Raw genomic sequence first — 15,691 nt, 5'->3', positions numbered from 1 at the left:
CCCCCTGCAAATGGCGGAGTTGTGCTTATCACCATCCAATCCGATCCCCATCCCTCATTTTCCTGATGGGAGGCATACCCGTGGGAAGGGTCCTACCCGTTAAAGAAAAAGAACCAAAGATTTCTGTTTAAAGTTCATAGGAACTAATTTAAAATGTATTCAAAGTTCACAAACTAAATAGAAAAGGAATTTAAACAAGCTTTCAAATGGTGTTTTTTTTGCAAGTTGCAACCTTTTACTGACTTTAGCAAAGCTTAAAACTGCACTCACACTTCCCGAACTCTGAGTGACGGCTTTCCCCTCAGACTCGTGCTGATCCTGTTGGCCGAGGGCCTCCAGTTCTCCTGCCTCAGCCCCAGATGCTCCGGTGCTCTGAAGAGGCCTCTCACCTCTTCCCATACCTGGGACCAGGGCCTTACTCTTGAAGGCATTTCTTCATGGCACGAGGAGTGGCTGTGGCTCTCTCTTCCCCCCTCACTCAGACATCTGCACAGGTTGCTTGGGGAACGACAGGGGGAGTTTGCTCAGTGAGGAGGAGGGGAAAGCAAGGGATGCAGAGGGAGGCCACCCAATCCAGTGGCTCAGGGAGACCCTGGAGTCATGCTGCTTCCGGCCCTGCCCACCCCACCTCTTACCTGGGGCCCCAAAAGAGAGAAGTTAGAAGTTTTGTTGCCAGTTCGCAAGTGACCCCCAAGGAGATGGTGACAAGGAAAATTCTTAGCCAACTGTCCAACCCTGTACTTAGAACAGTTGTTCTCTGGGTATGTTGGGGCCAGAGGGGAAGGGGAGAGGTCCCTTAGGCAGTCAACTTATTTAATGAGCACCTACTATGTGCCAGGCACCACCAGGCTCCAGGACTACCAGATGAATAAGCAACTTATTCATCAGTGGGGTTGGGGCACAACTGAAGTTTTTAAAAAGTACATTTATATGTGTGTATGTGTGTGTGTGTGTGTGTGTGTGTGAGTGTGTGTACATATATATGCTTATAGTATCAAGTATAAGATAAAAGATATAGTCGAAATGTGACTATATATAATATATAATATCTATGAATATGTTATTTTATAAGTTACCTATTATATAGAAAATTTAGAATGCTTTAGTTATTTTTAGAATGTCCTTCTGGGTGGAATCAGGGTGGGCTTCCCTGAGGAGGTGCCAGGGAGCTGGATTTCGGGTAATACAATCACTGTAGTGAGGATGCTAATCCTGCAATGATGCCATGAGTAAAGTGTCGCATTCTCCTCTTGCTGAGAGAAAATCATGTGCCCATCCCTTCCTTGACCTGCATCGCCCCTCCACTTCCCTGGACTTCTGTGATGTGTCCCCCAGTCCCAAGGTCATCCCTGTACACCATGTTCATGTGTTATGGGATGAATCAACTTACATGTTGACATCCTAACTCCCAGGGCCTCCGAAAGTGGAAATAGACTCTTACTTGTAATTAGTGAGGATGGGGTCTCACTGGATAGGGCAGTGGGGCTGGCGTCCTTACAAAAAGAGGGAATTTGGACTCCGACTCACACACAGGGTTTAAACACTCGGGTTCCCAGGTCATAGTGGGAAATGAGAGTCAGCATGAGTCAGGTTGGGATGCACCCATTGTTTATTGAACACCTACTATGCACCAGGCACCATGCTGGGCACATTGAACCCCAGGGCACCTGGGAGGCGAGTGATACTGTCCCTGTTGTGCAGATGAGGAAACAAGCTCAGAAGACATGTGATTCGCCAGGGATATGCAGCAGAGGCCCCCCAAACATCCAGGGCTGGCCCCTAGTTTTCTGACTTGGAAGTTCTGGTCCCATTGATGGAGTCCCTAGCCCAGCCCCTGAGTTCCTCCTCCAGGTCCTCCTCAGCGAAGTCGTCCTCACTCGCCGCCTCTTCTTTTCTCTGGCTGCGCATGGTGCTCTGGGTGCTCTAAGTAATAACCATCGTCATCATCACAGCAACATCAATGATAATAATTGACCATCAATGACAACGACGGCCACACGTATTGAGCATTTTCTAAGTGTTTTGCATAGATTTGTTCACCTAACACTCACCACAGCCCTATGAAGGGGGGGACTGTTATCAGCCTCACTCGGCAGGTGAGGAATCCAAGGCACAGAGAGGTTAAGGAACTCCCATAGCTTGGGAGCAGTGGTTTGGGTCCAGTCGGCCTGGCTGGGGCCATACTTCCTCCGCTGCCTTTGGGGAGAATGATTCAGAAAGCCAAGAGACACCCTCTATCCGCCTCGCCCCCACCCGCTGGGTGGCTGAACCTACCCTATTGGCAGGAGGCGGCTTCCAGTCTTTACTTATGCTACTCTGTTAATACTCAGAGGATCCAGAGCCCTGGCTTCCCAAGTGCATTTCTGCAGGGTGCCTCTAGGGGGCGCTCGGGACACGTGGCGGCAGCACCGCGGGGCTCCCTGCTTTATTGATTCCTTTTCCACGCAAGTCCAGGTCAGACTCGCTGGCAGCGCCTCCTTCTCAGCGTCTCCTTTCAAACCCATGTTCTCAGGGTGATTTCGCTTTGTCACAGGTTTGACAGGCCCCCTCCCCCCCCTCCCCCCCCCGGCCCCCCGCAGTGCTCACCTGGCAGGGGCGAGACCACGGAGCAGCTGCGGAGGGAGCAGCGACCCTGTGGGGCCGGGCGTCCTTGTGCCCAGAAACTCCGCGCATCTTGGCTCTGAAATCCTGCCACGGAGAGACTCAGGTGGGTTAGATCCAATCGGGAAACGGAGATCGGATGTGAGAGTGGGAAGATGGCGGGGCACTGCTAACACCGCCGGAGCCCCACCCGCACCGACCTCTCTGGGAACCTCCTGTTCAGTATTCTATGCCGCCTACAACAACCCCTGAAGTGGGCGTTCTCACCCCGTTTTACAGATGGGGAAACTGAGGCCCAGAGGCTAGTGCACGTCCAGATTCGCACAGGAATGTTAGAGATCACTGTCCCGCCACAGGAGTATCACAGGGATGAGTGAGTGCAGGAGAGCCCGACCGATCTGTTAAATCTAACCTCGTGTGGTTTTAAAGCCTCTACAAATTCGTTGACATGTCTCCCACTAGGAGCTGGAATGCAATCCTCCTCCCCCTGAATGTGGCCTGAGTGACTCACTTCTAAACAGAATACAGGAGAAGTGACACTAAGTTACTTCTGAGGTTCGGTCACCAAAGGTGAGAGTTTCCTCCTGGCTCGGTCCCGGGACGGACACTGGCTCCTGGACCAGCCGCCATGCTGTGAGGAGGCCCACGCCACCCAGAGAGGCCACGGGCAGGTCTTTGGGCTCCGGGACCCACCCAGGACCCAGACAGGGAGGGCTTCGTGTGTGTGCGGCTCCTGCAGTTGTCCAGGGCCCTGCGCTCAGAAGGAACCCACTGTTGCCGTCGGGAAACTCTTAGGAACTGTTGGGCAGCATGGCCCATGTATTCATTTTGCACTGAGCTCTGCAACTCCCGTGGCCTGTCCTGTACCCAGATGACAGCCATCAGCTGCCAGACGTGAGCGAGCCAGCCTTGGACAGGGATCCAGCCCGCTACGCCTGATTGAAAACTGACCACAGGCCCAAGCGAGGACCACCCAGCGGCGCTCACCAACCCCAGGACCACCAGGGACCAGGACAAGTGACTTTATTTACACCCCGGGGAGTGGCCATTGTCAGAGGCCACAGAGGAGCCGCAATTTCCGTCAGCTCAGACGGGTAGCCAGCACCTGGTGAACACCCAGACAGCAGCGCGCATCGGCCTGGAGAGGCTTGTTGTCATTGTTGATTCATTTGCTTGTTTTTAAACTGGGACCCAGGGGCAGGTGTTTACAACAGTTCATCAGAATGAGCCTTTCAAATGATAAAAATTACAAAACGTTGCCAACAAAAACGGCTTCTATCAAGACAGAACCCAAATTGAATTCAGCTCAGGCCACCAGCCAGAACCGGGCACCTGGGACCCACCTGCAGATCCCCCTCCAGGTCGTAGTTCTCCAGCGTCTGGAAGGCGCTGGAATACACCTCCACCGCTTTGGCGTGGAAGACCATCTCAATGGTCACGAAGTCCGAAAAAATTTTCTGTGGGGAGGGAAGTGCGAATCGCATAAGCAACACTGTCCAAAGGGGAGCCCTGGGTCACCTCGCATGTGGACAACCTGGGGGGCGAGGAGGCATCAGTCGTCTTTATGAGGATGGGTCCTGGGTCAATGTTATTTTTAATTTATTCGAAGAGACAATGCATTCCCATTCAAAAGCTGCCGTGCACACTCAGAGGAGGCGCAGTGCTGAAGTCAAATTCTGAGGTGCGGAGTGCGCGGAGCGGGCTGGCGGCGGAGGGCGTGGTTGGCGTTTTCAATCGGGAGGGAGTCGCAGACTCTGAGCACCAGATCCGGGCGAGTCTTTAGGGACCCAGACTCAAACGCCAGAAGCGGGTCTGTCTGGCTTCGGTCAGAGCGAGTGCAGCTTTCTCTCCGAGCTTTGCATCGGGTGCTGGGACTCAGAGAGGCAGAGCTCCTGGGGACAGGACTGAGAGCCGCCATAACTGCTCTCTCTGGCCCACCCTGTTGATCCTGTTCGACCCGCCCCGCCCAAGCCCTGCACAGAGGCATTTGCCGGATAGCCTCAGGCAAAGGCTAGATTAGCACCTCCCTAGAGGACAGAAGTTCTCTCACTACTGACACAGCTGATTCTCATAGCCACTTGGCCTGGAGGTCAAACCCTCCCTGGAATTAGCTACAACAATCAAGATTTATCTATAAGACTGCGAACAAAGACCACTAGGGGGTGCACCAAGGAAGCATAACAAAATGCGGAGACAAAGAAACAGGACAAAATTGTCAATGGAAGAAATAGAGTTCAGAACCACACTTTTAAGGTCTCTCAAGAACTGTTTAGAAGCTGCCGATAAACTTAATGAGCTCTACACGAAAACTAATAAGACCCTCGATCTTATATTGGGGAACCAACTAGAAATTAAGCATACACGGACTGAAATAACGAATATTATACAGACGCCCGACAGCAGACCAGAGGAGCGCAAGAATCAAGTCAATGATTTGAAATGCGAGGAAGCAAAAAACATCCAACCAGAAAAGCAAAATGAAAAAAGAATCCAAAAATGCGAGGATAGTGTAAGGAGCCTCTGGGACAGCTTCAAGCGTACCAACATCAGAATTATAGGGGTGCCAGAAGATGAGAGAGAGCAAGATATTGAAAACCTATTTGAAGAAATAATGACAGAAAACTTCCCCCACCTGGTGAAAGAAATGGACTTACAGGTCCAAGAAGCGCGGAGAACCCCAAACAAAAGGAATCCAAAGAGGACCACACCAAGACACATCATCATTAAAATGCCAAGAGCAAAAGATAAAGAGAGAATCTTAAAAACAGCAAGAGAAAGAAACTCAGTTACCTACAAGGGAATACCCATACGACTGTCAGCTGATTTCTCAACAGAAACTTTGCAGGCCAGAAGGGAGTGGCAAGAAATATTCAAAGTGATGAATACCAAGAACCTACAACCAAGATTACTTTATCCAGCAAAGCTATCATTCAGAATTGAAGGTCAGATAAAGAGCTTCACAGATAAGGAAAAGCTAAAGGAGTTCATCACCACCAAACCAGGATTATATGAAATGCTGAAAGGTATCCTTTAAGAAGAGGAAGAGGAAGAAAAAGGTAAAGATACAAATTATGAACAACAAACATGCATCTATCAACAAGTGAATCTAAGAACCAAGTGAATAAATAATCTGATGAACAGAATGAACTGTTGATTATAATAGAATCAGGGACATAGAAAGGGAATGGACTGACTATTCTTGGGGGGGAAAGGGGTGTGGGAGATGTGGGAAGAGACTGGACAAAAATCGTGCACCTATGGATGAGGACAGTGGGTGGGGAGTGAGGGCGGAGGGTGGGGCGGGAACTGGGAGGAGGGGAGTTATGGGGGGGAAAAAAAGGAACAAATGTAATAATCTGAACAATAAAGATTTAATTAAAAAAAAAAAAACAAAAAAAAAAAAACAAAAGCTGCCGTGCACAGAGAGCTTATTCCAGAAATGCAGAGGCCTCCTTTCTCAGTGAGGACTTGCCGAGGGGCGTCCTTTCCTCAGCTCTGCACCCTGGGCTCATTCACTCGGCTTTTAAGGTTGATGGCCACAAACCTTCAGCCTCTGCCACCCATGGGCTGTGAGGGGGTCTTCTGGGAGAGGGAGGGGTGTTGCTGGCGGACATGGCTCAGCCCAGAGGCTCCACAACCTGACGAGTTACCACATTAAATGTAATTAGATATTGGCTTCTCTTGATCAAATGGTTCAGCTTGTCTCAGTAAGCTCTTTTAGAGTTCCTACTGCCTGTTTGGCCCCAGTGGAGGCTCCTACTGTGTGCAGTGCCTAGTACAAGCTCCTACTGTGTGCCAGGCCTGAGCAGAGTCTCCTACTGTGTGTCAGGCCCCAGCAGAGGCTCCTTTGTGCTTGGGGCCTACCACAAGCTCCTACTGTGTGCAGGGCCCTAGCAGGACACAGGCTTGGTGTCAGGGAAGGAGCCTGAAGTTTGGAAACACACCACTTTAGGTAACATGGGAAGCACCTGGGAGAGGCAGGCCAGAGGAAGCCCGCAAGGCAGCCTGGGAGATGACGAGGAGAGTGTCCCAAGGCTGGTGGGATTACCTGCCTCCTCCCCTCCTGCCCCTGGCAGGCAGGCTGGTGATGGCAGCTGAGAATCAAGAGGCGGGTCACAGCCTCATCCTGCCTAGGGCCTAGGGAATGACATCCTCTCCAGCCTCAGTTTATTTTTCTGCACCGTAGGGACAGGGCAGTCCTGTTCACAGAGCCCCATGAGGATTCAATTAGCTCTCAGGCTGCTCCTGGCATCAGCACCAGCCCCATCCGGGAGCTTGTCAGAAATGCCAGTTCTCTGGCCCACCCAGCCCCACGGAGTGGCACCCAGGCCAGGCTGCTGCTCTGCGGTGTCAGAGCCCACCAGGTGACTTCGGACGCATGCTCAGGTATGGGAACCCTGTATGAAAGTGTTACTGACATTCTTTTAGGGGGGCTGGAGAGGAAATCTGATCATTTTATTAGAAGTGTGACCTAAAATCAACACGGTGGTCATCATCATTTTAAGTTCTGGATGTTTATCTCTTAAAATTTGGAGGGGTGCCCTAACTGGTTTGGCTCAGTGGATAGAGCATCGGCCTGAGGACTGGAGGGTTCCAGGTTCAATTTCGGTCAAGGGCATGTACCTTGGTTGCGGGCACATCCCCAGTAGAGGGTGTGCAAGAGGCAGCTGATGGATGTTTCTCTCTCATCGATGTTTCTAACTCTCTATTCCTCTCCCTTCCTCTCTGTAAAAAAATCAATAATAATAATAAAAAAGAATGATTTTTAAAAAAATTTGGAGGGTTTCTGGGGGTGGCTTGGTTAAGTGTCCCTTACCAACTTGACCCCGGAAGTTTAAAGGATGCGCACTTTAAACTGCAACTTGTGGTGGCCCCTGACCGGGGAGGGAGGCCGAGAATCTCGTGCTCTCGCTGGCGCCTTACAGAGCCCTGTTTTCAGGATGCAAACATCAGGTGCTTAATAATGGCCAGCTGGTGGCTTAAGTCCTGCCTGCAACGTACATGCTAGAGCACTAATTACCACTGTTGGCTCATTTGTTTACTCATTTCCCAAACATTTACTGAGTACCGTCCGGGACCCAGCAGCAGGCCACAAGCCAGGCAGGGGGTCTGCCCTGTGGACATGTGGTGTGGGAGGCGGGCAGGGGGGCAGCAAGTTCTCCACCACACTCTCCCCGCCCCGATGAATGGCATGCGGCATGGGGGCCTGTGGCGGGGCAGGATGTCAACCCCATGAGGACAGGGGCCTTGCTTTTCTGGCCGTGGGGTCCCCAGCCTCAGGCATAGCACCTGGCACATAGTAGGTGTGTACTGAACGTTTGTTAGATTAAGGAGTAAACTAAAGATATAATTAATCTGTCCCTGGGCTAACTGCCGCCAGAGGGAGCAGACCAGAGCGTATTAAGAACGAGGCTGGGACCTGGCCAGCGTGGTTCAGTGGTTACACCAACCAGGGGGTTACATTCGATTCCTGGTCAGGGCACATGCCTGGGTTGCGGGCTCGATCCCCAGTAGGGGGAGTGTAGGAGGCAGGCGATCAATGATTCTCTCTTACCAGTGATGTTTCTCTTTCTCTCCCTCTTCCTTCCTTTTGGAAATCAATATAAATATATTTTAAAAAATAGAATGGGGCTGGACTGGTCTGAGAGTCAAAGGCCTTCTTGGCAGTGGGCGGAGCCTGTGCAAAGCTGTGGTACTAAGGGGCCGGGTGCCCTTGAACTTGGAATGGAATGTCTCTGATTAAGCTTGGGGGCAGGGCTGGGGCTTCTGCAGCCTTGGGGAGGATCCAGGCCTTTCTCCTTGGAACCGGGGAGTCACAGGAGGTTGTTGAACCTGGGGGTGACAGATTGGGGCTGCCTTTGGTGAGATCCTCGAGGCTAGTTTGGAAAATGGACTAGAGGGGGGTCAAGTGAACGCAGGGGCCTGTGTGATCAGCTTGTCCTTCAGACCCCAATGCCCGGAGGCCCTGATGTAAGAGCTGGGCTCTGGGTCCACGGTCCTGGGCTGCTCTGGGGTGGATCCGGGCGGAAGGAGGAAGGCATTTAGAACCTCATGGAGAAAAGGAGGAAGTCAGGGCAAGTCCTGTGGGTCCTTGTGTGGAAAGGAAGGGGTTTGAGGGTGACACACTCTGCCAAGTTCTCCTGGTGGGGAGCTGGGCCTGGGCGTTGAGGGGCAGGGCTGCCGAATGTTGGCTACTGAGCAGGCCAGCTGTGAGGGACAGCTGCCCAGAGCAGCCGGCCCCCTGCCCCGAGGCCAGGATTAGGCTGGGATTAACTGTGCCGGGAGCTGAGTGGGCACAAGCTAACACACACTCACACATGCGCACACTCTCTAGGCACACACACACACATACACACACGCGCTCGCAGCACAAACAAGGCAGCCCGCCCCACCTGCAGGTCCTTCAGCTTCTGCGTCTGGAAGGCGTCGACCGTCTCCTCCAGCTGGTGGGTGGTGCGGCTGGCGTCCACCGAGGCCTTCTGCACGCTGGTCTCTGCCTGCGGAGACAGACGGTGTCAGGGAGCTTCCGTCTGGATCCTCTGGCCCTGCTGGTAGGCCAGCTCTCCCGCCTCAGGGGTCCCTAGACAAGTTGGTCATCGAGGAACTGGCCGAGTAGGACCACGGCTAAAGGCGCAGGCGCTGCTTAGCCAGACTCACTGACTGGCTGCCTGCGTGACCTCCTGCAAGTCACTCAACCTCTCTGAGTCTCCGTGTCCTTGCCTGTGAACAGGGCACAGCGATGAGATCTACGTCCCAGGGCTGTTGTAAGAATTAAGCAGTGGGCACGCGCTGAGCGATTGTTATCACAGGTGCTCCACATGGAGAATAATTAATTCCTGCATGTGGAACATCCTCAAGTTAATTAATTCCTGGGTTCCTTTGATTGGCCTCTGCATGACCCCACTTCGCACAGGCGCAGCCTGGGTTTTAGAGGGCCCTCAACTGAGTTTAGGTTCTCCCCGTTCGTTCCTTGTGACCTTGGGGAAGTCACCTTGCTTAGCCCGGTTTCCTCATCTGGAAGTGCCTACCCGAGTGAGTGCTAAATAGGTGACCTGAGAAGGGGGTGATTGCTGAGCGGCTGCTTCGTGTCAGTGGTGGGACAGCCCCCAGGGCTCCTGGCCCCCAGGCTCCCCCCGCCCCCTGACTTTCCTATCCTGAACCCGGCACACACCTGCCCAGGGAAGAGCTCACCTCGCCGTTGTGTGAGGTCTTTCATTACCTGCATGCGATCTACCTTCCCCAGACAGACCTGGGACTCTCACCTGGGACTGAGAGAGACGTTAAGGAGACAGGCTAACCAGCAGCCCCCACCAGAGGGCGCCCATGACAAACGGTAATCCTGGCCCCGAGGCCCCGAGGCCCCAGGCCGGACGCCAGGGGAGGATACGATCGTTTGCCTATCCGAAGGTGACTTCTGCCTCAGTTTCTCCAACTTTTCCAGTTGTTTGATCTCATTATTCCGCATATGTTTGCATTTCTTGATCTCGGCCTAGAGGAAGAAGGAGAGCTGTTTCTTGGGGCTCTGGCTCAGCCAGCCCCGGACACTGCACACCCCGCAGGGCGGCGCCCTCACTCACCCGCGTCTGCTTTATCTGAGGCCCATAGAATTTCAGGGGGGTGACCACCTTCGTCTCCAGCCTCTCAACCTGGGGAGCACAGACACGCAAAGAATCAGAGTGGACGGAGCCAGGGAGATGCACCTCTGGCCCGCATGCATAGTGTTGTCACACACAGAGCTGCAGGTGGGCCTGCAGGGGGCAGGGGAGCACGGGCGCCCTCCCTCACCCTAGGGCTGCGACCAACAGCCTGGGCTCAGGGCTCTGCTTCTCTAGGGCTTGGGCAATACATTTCATCTTGCTGAGCCTCATTTCCATGCCTGTAAAATGGGTATAATGACAGTACCCACCAGGGATGGATACAGGAATGGGACCTGTCGCTATTTTACTTCTCCAAACTGCCTTAGGATCTCATTTGGGATGCAGAGCTGACCCTAGAACACAGCAGGGTCGGCGAGGGGACGCCTCACACCCCTGAGTCCTGCCTAACACTAGGCACTTTGATAAACAATATCAGCAATGGTGACAATCGCAATTACAGCTAACGTTCAGTGCTTACCCTGTGCCCAGCATTGCTCAATGGCACCCTAGAGTAGGCCTCGGATGCCCCCACGGGTTCCTGAGAACCTTGATTGCCAGGCACCACCCCAGAGATTCCGACTCAGCAGGCCCAGGGGTGGCCTGGGAACCTGCATTTCTAACACATTTCCAGGGAGGCTGCTGCCTTGAGGGTGGGCTCCCTGCGCACCTGGCTCCCCACCGGCCAGGGGAGCCGCACTCCCCACAGGCCCTTCCTCGCCTTCACTGAGGCTTGTGACCCCGTGAGGATAGACACAAATCTAAGGAACCATTTCCACAGCCAACAGGGAAGGGGACTTCCCTTCCCTGTCCTGAAAGCATTTCTTTAGGAAACCTGCCATTGAGAACCGGTTCTCTATCCCTTTGAGATGCATCTAACCCAGGGTTGGGCAAACTTTTTGACTCAAGGGCCACAATGGGTTCTTAAACTGGACTGGAGGGCCGGAACAAAAGCATGGATGGAGTGTTTGTGTGAACTAATATAAATTCAAAGTAAACATCATTACATAAAAGGGTATGGTCTTTTTTTTTTTTTTTTTTAGTTTTATTCATTTCAAAAGGGCCGGATCCAGCCCGCAGGCCGTAGTTTGCCCACGGCTGAATTCTAACCCTTTGTCAAAGCTAAAGAGGCCTCTTGTGGGTTTTGTGACCCAGAAGGCAGTCTTGTCTTTGAAATGGAGACATCCTCTCTGAGTTCAGCCCTGGTACCCTCTCCAAGAGGTGACCCCCTGCTTGTCAGGAAACGGGAGACTTCCCTTTGGGTAAAGACTATCAGCTGGCCCAGGTGCCACCCCGTCCCCAGGTGCAACCAGGAAACCCTGTGTGACAAAGGGGCTGAGCACCCTCGCCCAGGACCAGGTATCCCTCCCAGAGAACCCGGATCGCTCCTGGGCGGGCCCCGCTGTCTGGCTGCACGGGCTGAGGTTCTGTCTGTCTGCCCATCACTAATCCGATCCCCTGCGATGTGCACGTCTGGTTTAATGCTCATCTAGTAGAAAAGCTGCTTTGTTCTTTTCTGTAATCACGGAGAGGAGTTTTGGGGGCTGGTAGGAGATTTTTATTTTTAATTATTTTCTTAATATGCTGCAGTCTCCTTGGCCTCAGCCCCCAGGCTGTCTGTCCCTTCTCCAGGCCCCCTGAGACTCAGGAGCTCATAGCGGCAGGACTCAGGACCGGCCTTCTGGCCTTGTCCACCGCTCATCCAGCCCCCAAAAGCCTCCTGTTCTTAGCCCTGTAAACGGAGGTGTGGCCCCACACACCCAGGGCTGCCCCCACCCTCTGACCCCACCCTGGCTCTGGCCCTGGGGCCTCTGCAGCCCGCTCACCTGGGCCTGCCCCCCCCCCTGCACCTACCCCCCTCGGGAGCCTGCCCCCCCTGGGCCTGCCCCCCCTGGGCCTGGCCCCCCTGGGCTGCCTCACCTGGGCCTGCCCCCCCTGGGCCTGCCTCCCCTGGGCTGCCTCACCTGGGCCTGCCGGTAGTCCTGCACTTTGGCCAACTCCTCGGCGAGGTTCCTCATGGTGGCCCGCATCTCGGGGTTCTCCGTGTTGGCAAAGTCAAGGAGCTGCTTGACCAGCTGGTCGGCCTTGTCCCTCAGCCGGGCCGTCTTCCGGGTGTAAGCGGCCAGCAGGGAGCAGAACCGGCCGAAGTACTTCTCGGCGTTGGTCACTGTGCTCTCCATCGCCCTCACCTGGCTGTCCCTGAGGAGGTGGGGGCCTGAGGGGGCGTCTGGGCAGGACACAGGCTCCCCACCATCACCTTCCTCCTAGTGGCAAGCGCCCTGGCAGGCGTCTGTCCCTGGGGCAGCGCTCAAGGTCAGGTGTCAGCCCATCGAGGCAGATGCGGGAGTCCTGCTGGGTCACAGAGCCGGCCAGTGGCCAGGCAGGAGTGCCAACTCGGGTTCGGCTCCAAGCGCCTGCCCTGCAACCCTTTAGGGGCTTTTGTCCCCCTGGCAGAGTTGTTCTTTATTCCCTGGCCGCCTCGGGCTCCTCCTGAAATTCCCTCTCTTCTGTCTTATCCCCAAGTTGTTGAAATTCTCCTTCTCTAAACCTTTATGTTAAACATACTGAAGCTCTATGTTTAAATGGATGGACTTTCAGGGAAACCAGTTTTAGGTTCCCAGTGGAAAGTACAGTGAGGTCCCGGTACCCTCTCCCTGCGCACACACACTTCCATTAGTACAGTGGTTCCCAACTTTCCTGATGCCGCGACCCTTCAATACAGTTCCTCATGTTGTGGTGACCCCCAATTTCATGGTTACAAATTGAACATAATTAAAGCATAGTGATTAATCACAAAAACAATATGTAATTATCTATGTGTTTTCCGATGGTCTTAGGCGACCCCTGTGAAAGGGTTGTTCGACCCCCAAAGGGGTCGCGACCCACAGGTTGAGAACCGCTGCATTAGTACATCGTGCATTACTGGGGGACGTTTGTTACAAAAGATGAGCCAATAGTGATACGTTATTAACTAAAAGCCATAGTTTACATTAGGGCTCATGGTTCACGTGCTGTTTGTACGTCCTATGGGTTTCGACAAATGCCTGCTGCCCATATCCACCGTCACAGTGTCACAGCGCAGTTCCCCTACTCTGAAAAGCCGCTCCGTCCGCTCATCCTCCCCCCTCAGCCCCAGCCCCGCTGAATTTAGTCTCCCCTAAACACCCCGGCCACTCACCTCCCGCCTGGGCCGCTCCCCAACTCTGAGCCCCTGTCCCCAGGACCCCACTGCCTCTCTCCAGTGGACCGAAGTCCCCTGTGCAACCCTCCAGTCACACCCCTAAAGCTGGAAACGGTGAGGGCCCCTTGTCCTCCGTCTGACAAACCACTTCACAGTTTGCAAAACACTCCGTATGCATTACTCATAGGCCAGGCACTAACACCATCACCGTCTTTAATAAACGAGGAAACTGAGGCCCAGAGAGGTGGAGCGTCTTGCTCCACGGCACACAGCTGCCCACAGTATCAGCGTCTGCAGGTGGCGTCCTCGCCCCCCATCAGAATCACCTGAGGCACACGCTAAGCATGCAGCTCCCCAGGCCCCCAGCCCCGATCTGTGCACCAGAATCCTGTGAGGGAGGCCCAGGAGCTGCATTTTTTAAAAAGCACATCGGGTGATTCAGAGACACCCTCGGGTTTGGGACCCTCCGAGGAAGCAGGCGAGCTGTGGGAGAGCAGTGATAGAGTCAGGCCTGGAGTGGGGTCGGGACATTCCCACAGAAGAGGGAGGCCTGGCGGGCTTTAAGGCATGAGGAGGGGTTTTCCAGGTGGAGGTGAGCGAGGGAAGTTGCGGGTGGGCCCTGTGAATCGGCTTCCTCAGAGCTGTGGGCAGTAATGCTGGAGAAGCGGACAGAGGCAATATTCTGGACGCTTTCTTTTGACCTTGAGGTGAGTGGGGTGCAGAAGAAAGCTCACTCTCATCACTCCCCACCTCCCTGATCCATCCCCATCGAGCAATCCCAGCTGCACCATCTGTCCCCGTGCATGGGGTCCTGAAAACCCAGCCTCCCCCACCCCCTCCCACCTCCCGGCCAGGGCCAGCACCAGTACAGAGCCACCTACCTGAAGAGAACAATGTTCATTGTGACCAGAAGCCCCAGCTGTCCCAGTCTTGGGGAATAAGCACAGGGCCCCAGGGGTCCTGCAGGCCCGTGAGAAGCAGGGCAGGGCAGAGCTGGGCGCAGCTGCAAGGTCCTGGCTCAGGGGACGCTGCCACCTGGTTGCTGGGCAACGGAGCCACTCACAGCTGCCCTGGGAGGAGACTCGGCTGGTTGCCTGACAACCCCTCCCCAGGCCAGCCTCTCCCAGTGGGTTCAGAGGGCCTTCCCAGCCTTGCATTGGTCAGGGGAGTCCCAGAGAGGCCTCCTCTCTCCCCCTGCAGGTGGAACAGGGCAGTGTTCTGGGGTGGATTCAGCCCTGGGCCCAGCTGTGTTTGTGGGTCCTGTGTGCTGAGGCCCCCTTCCTTCCAGGAGGCCACAGGCCTTCCCTGGGGGCCTGGGAAAGGCAGGCAGGTCCTAGGAGGCCTGGTTACTCAGGACGGCGTGTGGGAAAGCACAGAGGAGGTCGGGGAGCCTCCAGGCCTGTGGAGAATGGAGGGGACAGGGCATCCGCCCAAAGGAGCAGCTTAATTGTATCATCATTCTATTGTTTTTCCCCTTATTATAAAAACTATCTGTTCCTTATTAGAAAAGAAAGAAAACAGAGAAAACACAAAAAGGAGAAAATATAACAGCACATATAAAATTGTACTAATTAAATACAATACATTTTACTAATTGTAATATTTGTACATTTGCGTGTATCTACATTTTACCTCAAAGAAAGGCATAAGAAACTAGTAACCCTCTCTCCCTGCCTCCCTCCTTCCTTCGACCTCCCTGTCTCTCTTCCTCTAACTTAATTATTGACTCATGCAGGTGATTCTCACCATCTATCTATATAAAAGCCTAAGCGACCATTTTACTGTTCAACCGGTAGCTATGATGTGCACTGACCAACAGGGAACAGCCGCTCAACACACAGGCATGGAAACATGGAACAGGCTGATGTATCTCAGAGGGAAAGGGGAGAGATTAACCAAAGATCTTATATGCATACTAGAGGCCTGTATGCACATAAGGATGCATATGCATGAAGTGGGGTTCCTCGGCCTGGCCTGCGGGGATCAGGCTGAAACCAGCAGTCTGACATCCCTCGAGGGGTCCCAGATTGCGAGAGGGCGCAGGCCAGACCAATGGACCCCCAGTGCACAAGTTCGTGCACCGGGCCTCTAGTAATAACAATAATAACTAACATCTCCAGGCCAGCCCTGTGACAGCTGCACTCAGAGCCCTGCTGGCTGTTTGTTCATTCCATCCTCACACACTCAGAAGCCACAGTGGACTCCTTTTCTTAGCAAAGCAGGAGTCGGAAATCAGCAGGAAAGCATCATTTTCTGTGACGGTATCTGGTGGACG

The 15,691-nt window shown here is 53.8% G+C and overlaps 1 protein-coding gene across 1 annotated transcript; it reads right to left on the bottom strand.

Moving 5' to 3' along the window:
• Positions 1–1,779: 1,779 nt before the first annotated feature.
• CIBAR2 (CBY1 interacting BAR domain containing 2) lies at positions 1,780–14,317 on the bottom strand. The gene is made up of 9 exons (XM_059665436.1): positions 14,298–14,317; positions 12,200–12,434; positions 10,179–10,247; positions 9,989–10,090; positions 9,864–9,869; positions 8,994–9,098; positions 3,945–4,058; positions 2,587–2,688; positions 1,780–1,923 (listed from the first exon to the last, which is right to left on the bottom strand). Exons 1-9 carry the CDS (start codon positions 14,315–14,317, stop codon positions 1,780–1,782), a joined length of 897 nt encoding a protein of 298 aa, XP_059521419.1.
• Between the last annotated feature and the right edge of the window lie 1,374 nt (positions 14,318–15,691).

Source organism: Myotis daubentonii, chromosome 15 (assembly GCF_963259705.1).
Source record: "Myotis daubentonii chromosome 15, mMyoDau2.1, whole genome shotgun sequence".
NCBI classification, from domain to species: domain Eukaryota; kingdom Metazoa; phylum Chordata; class Mammalia; order Chiroptera; family Vespertilionidae; genus Myotis; species Myotis daubentonii.
Note: the sequence above shows the minus strand (reverse complement) of the source record. Positions and strands in the feature narration are given on the sequence as shown.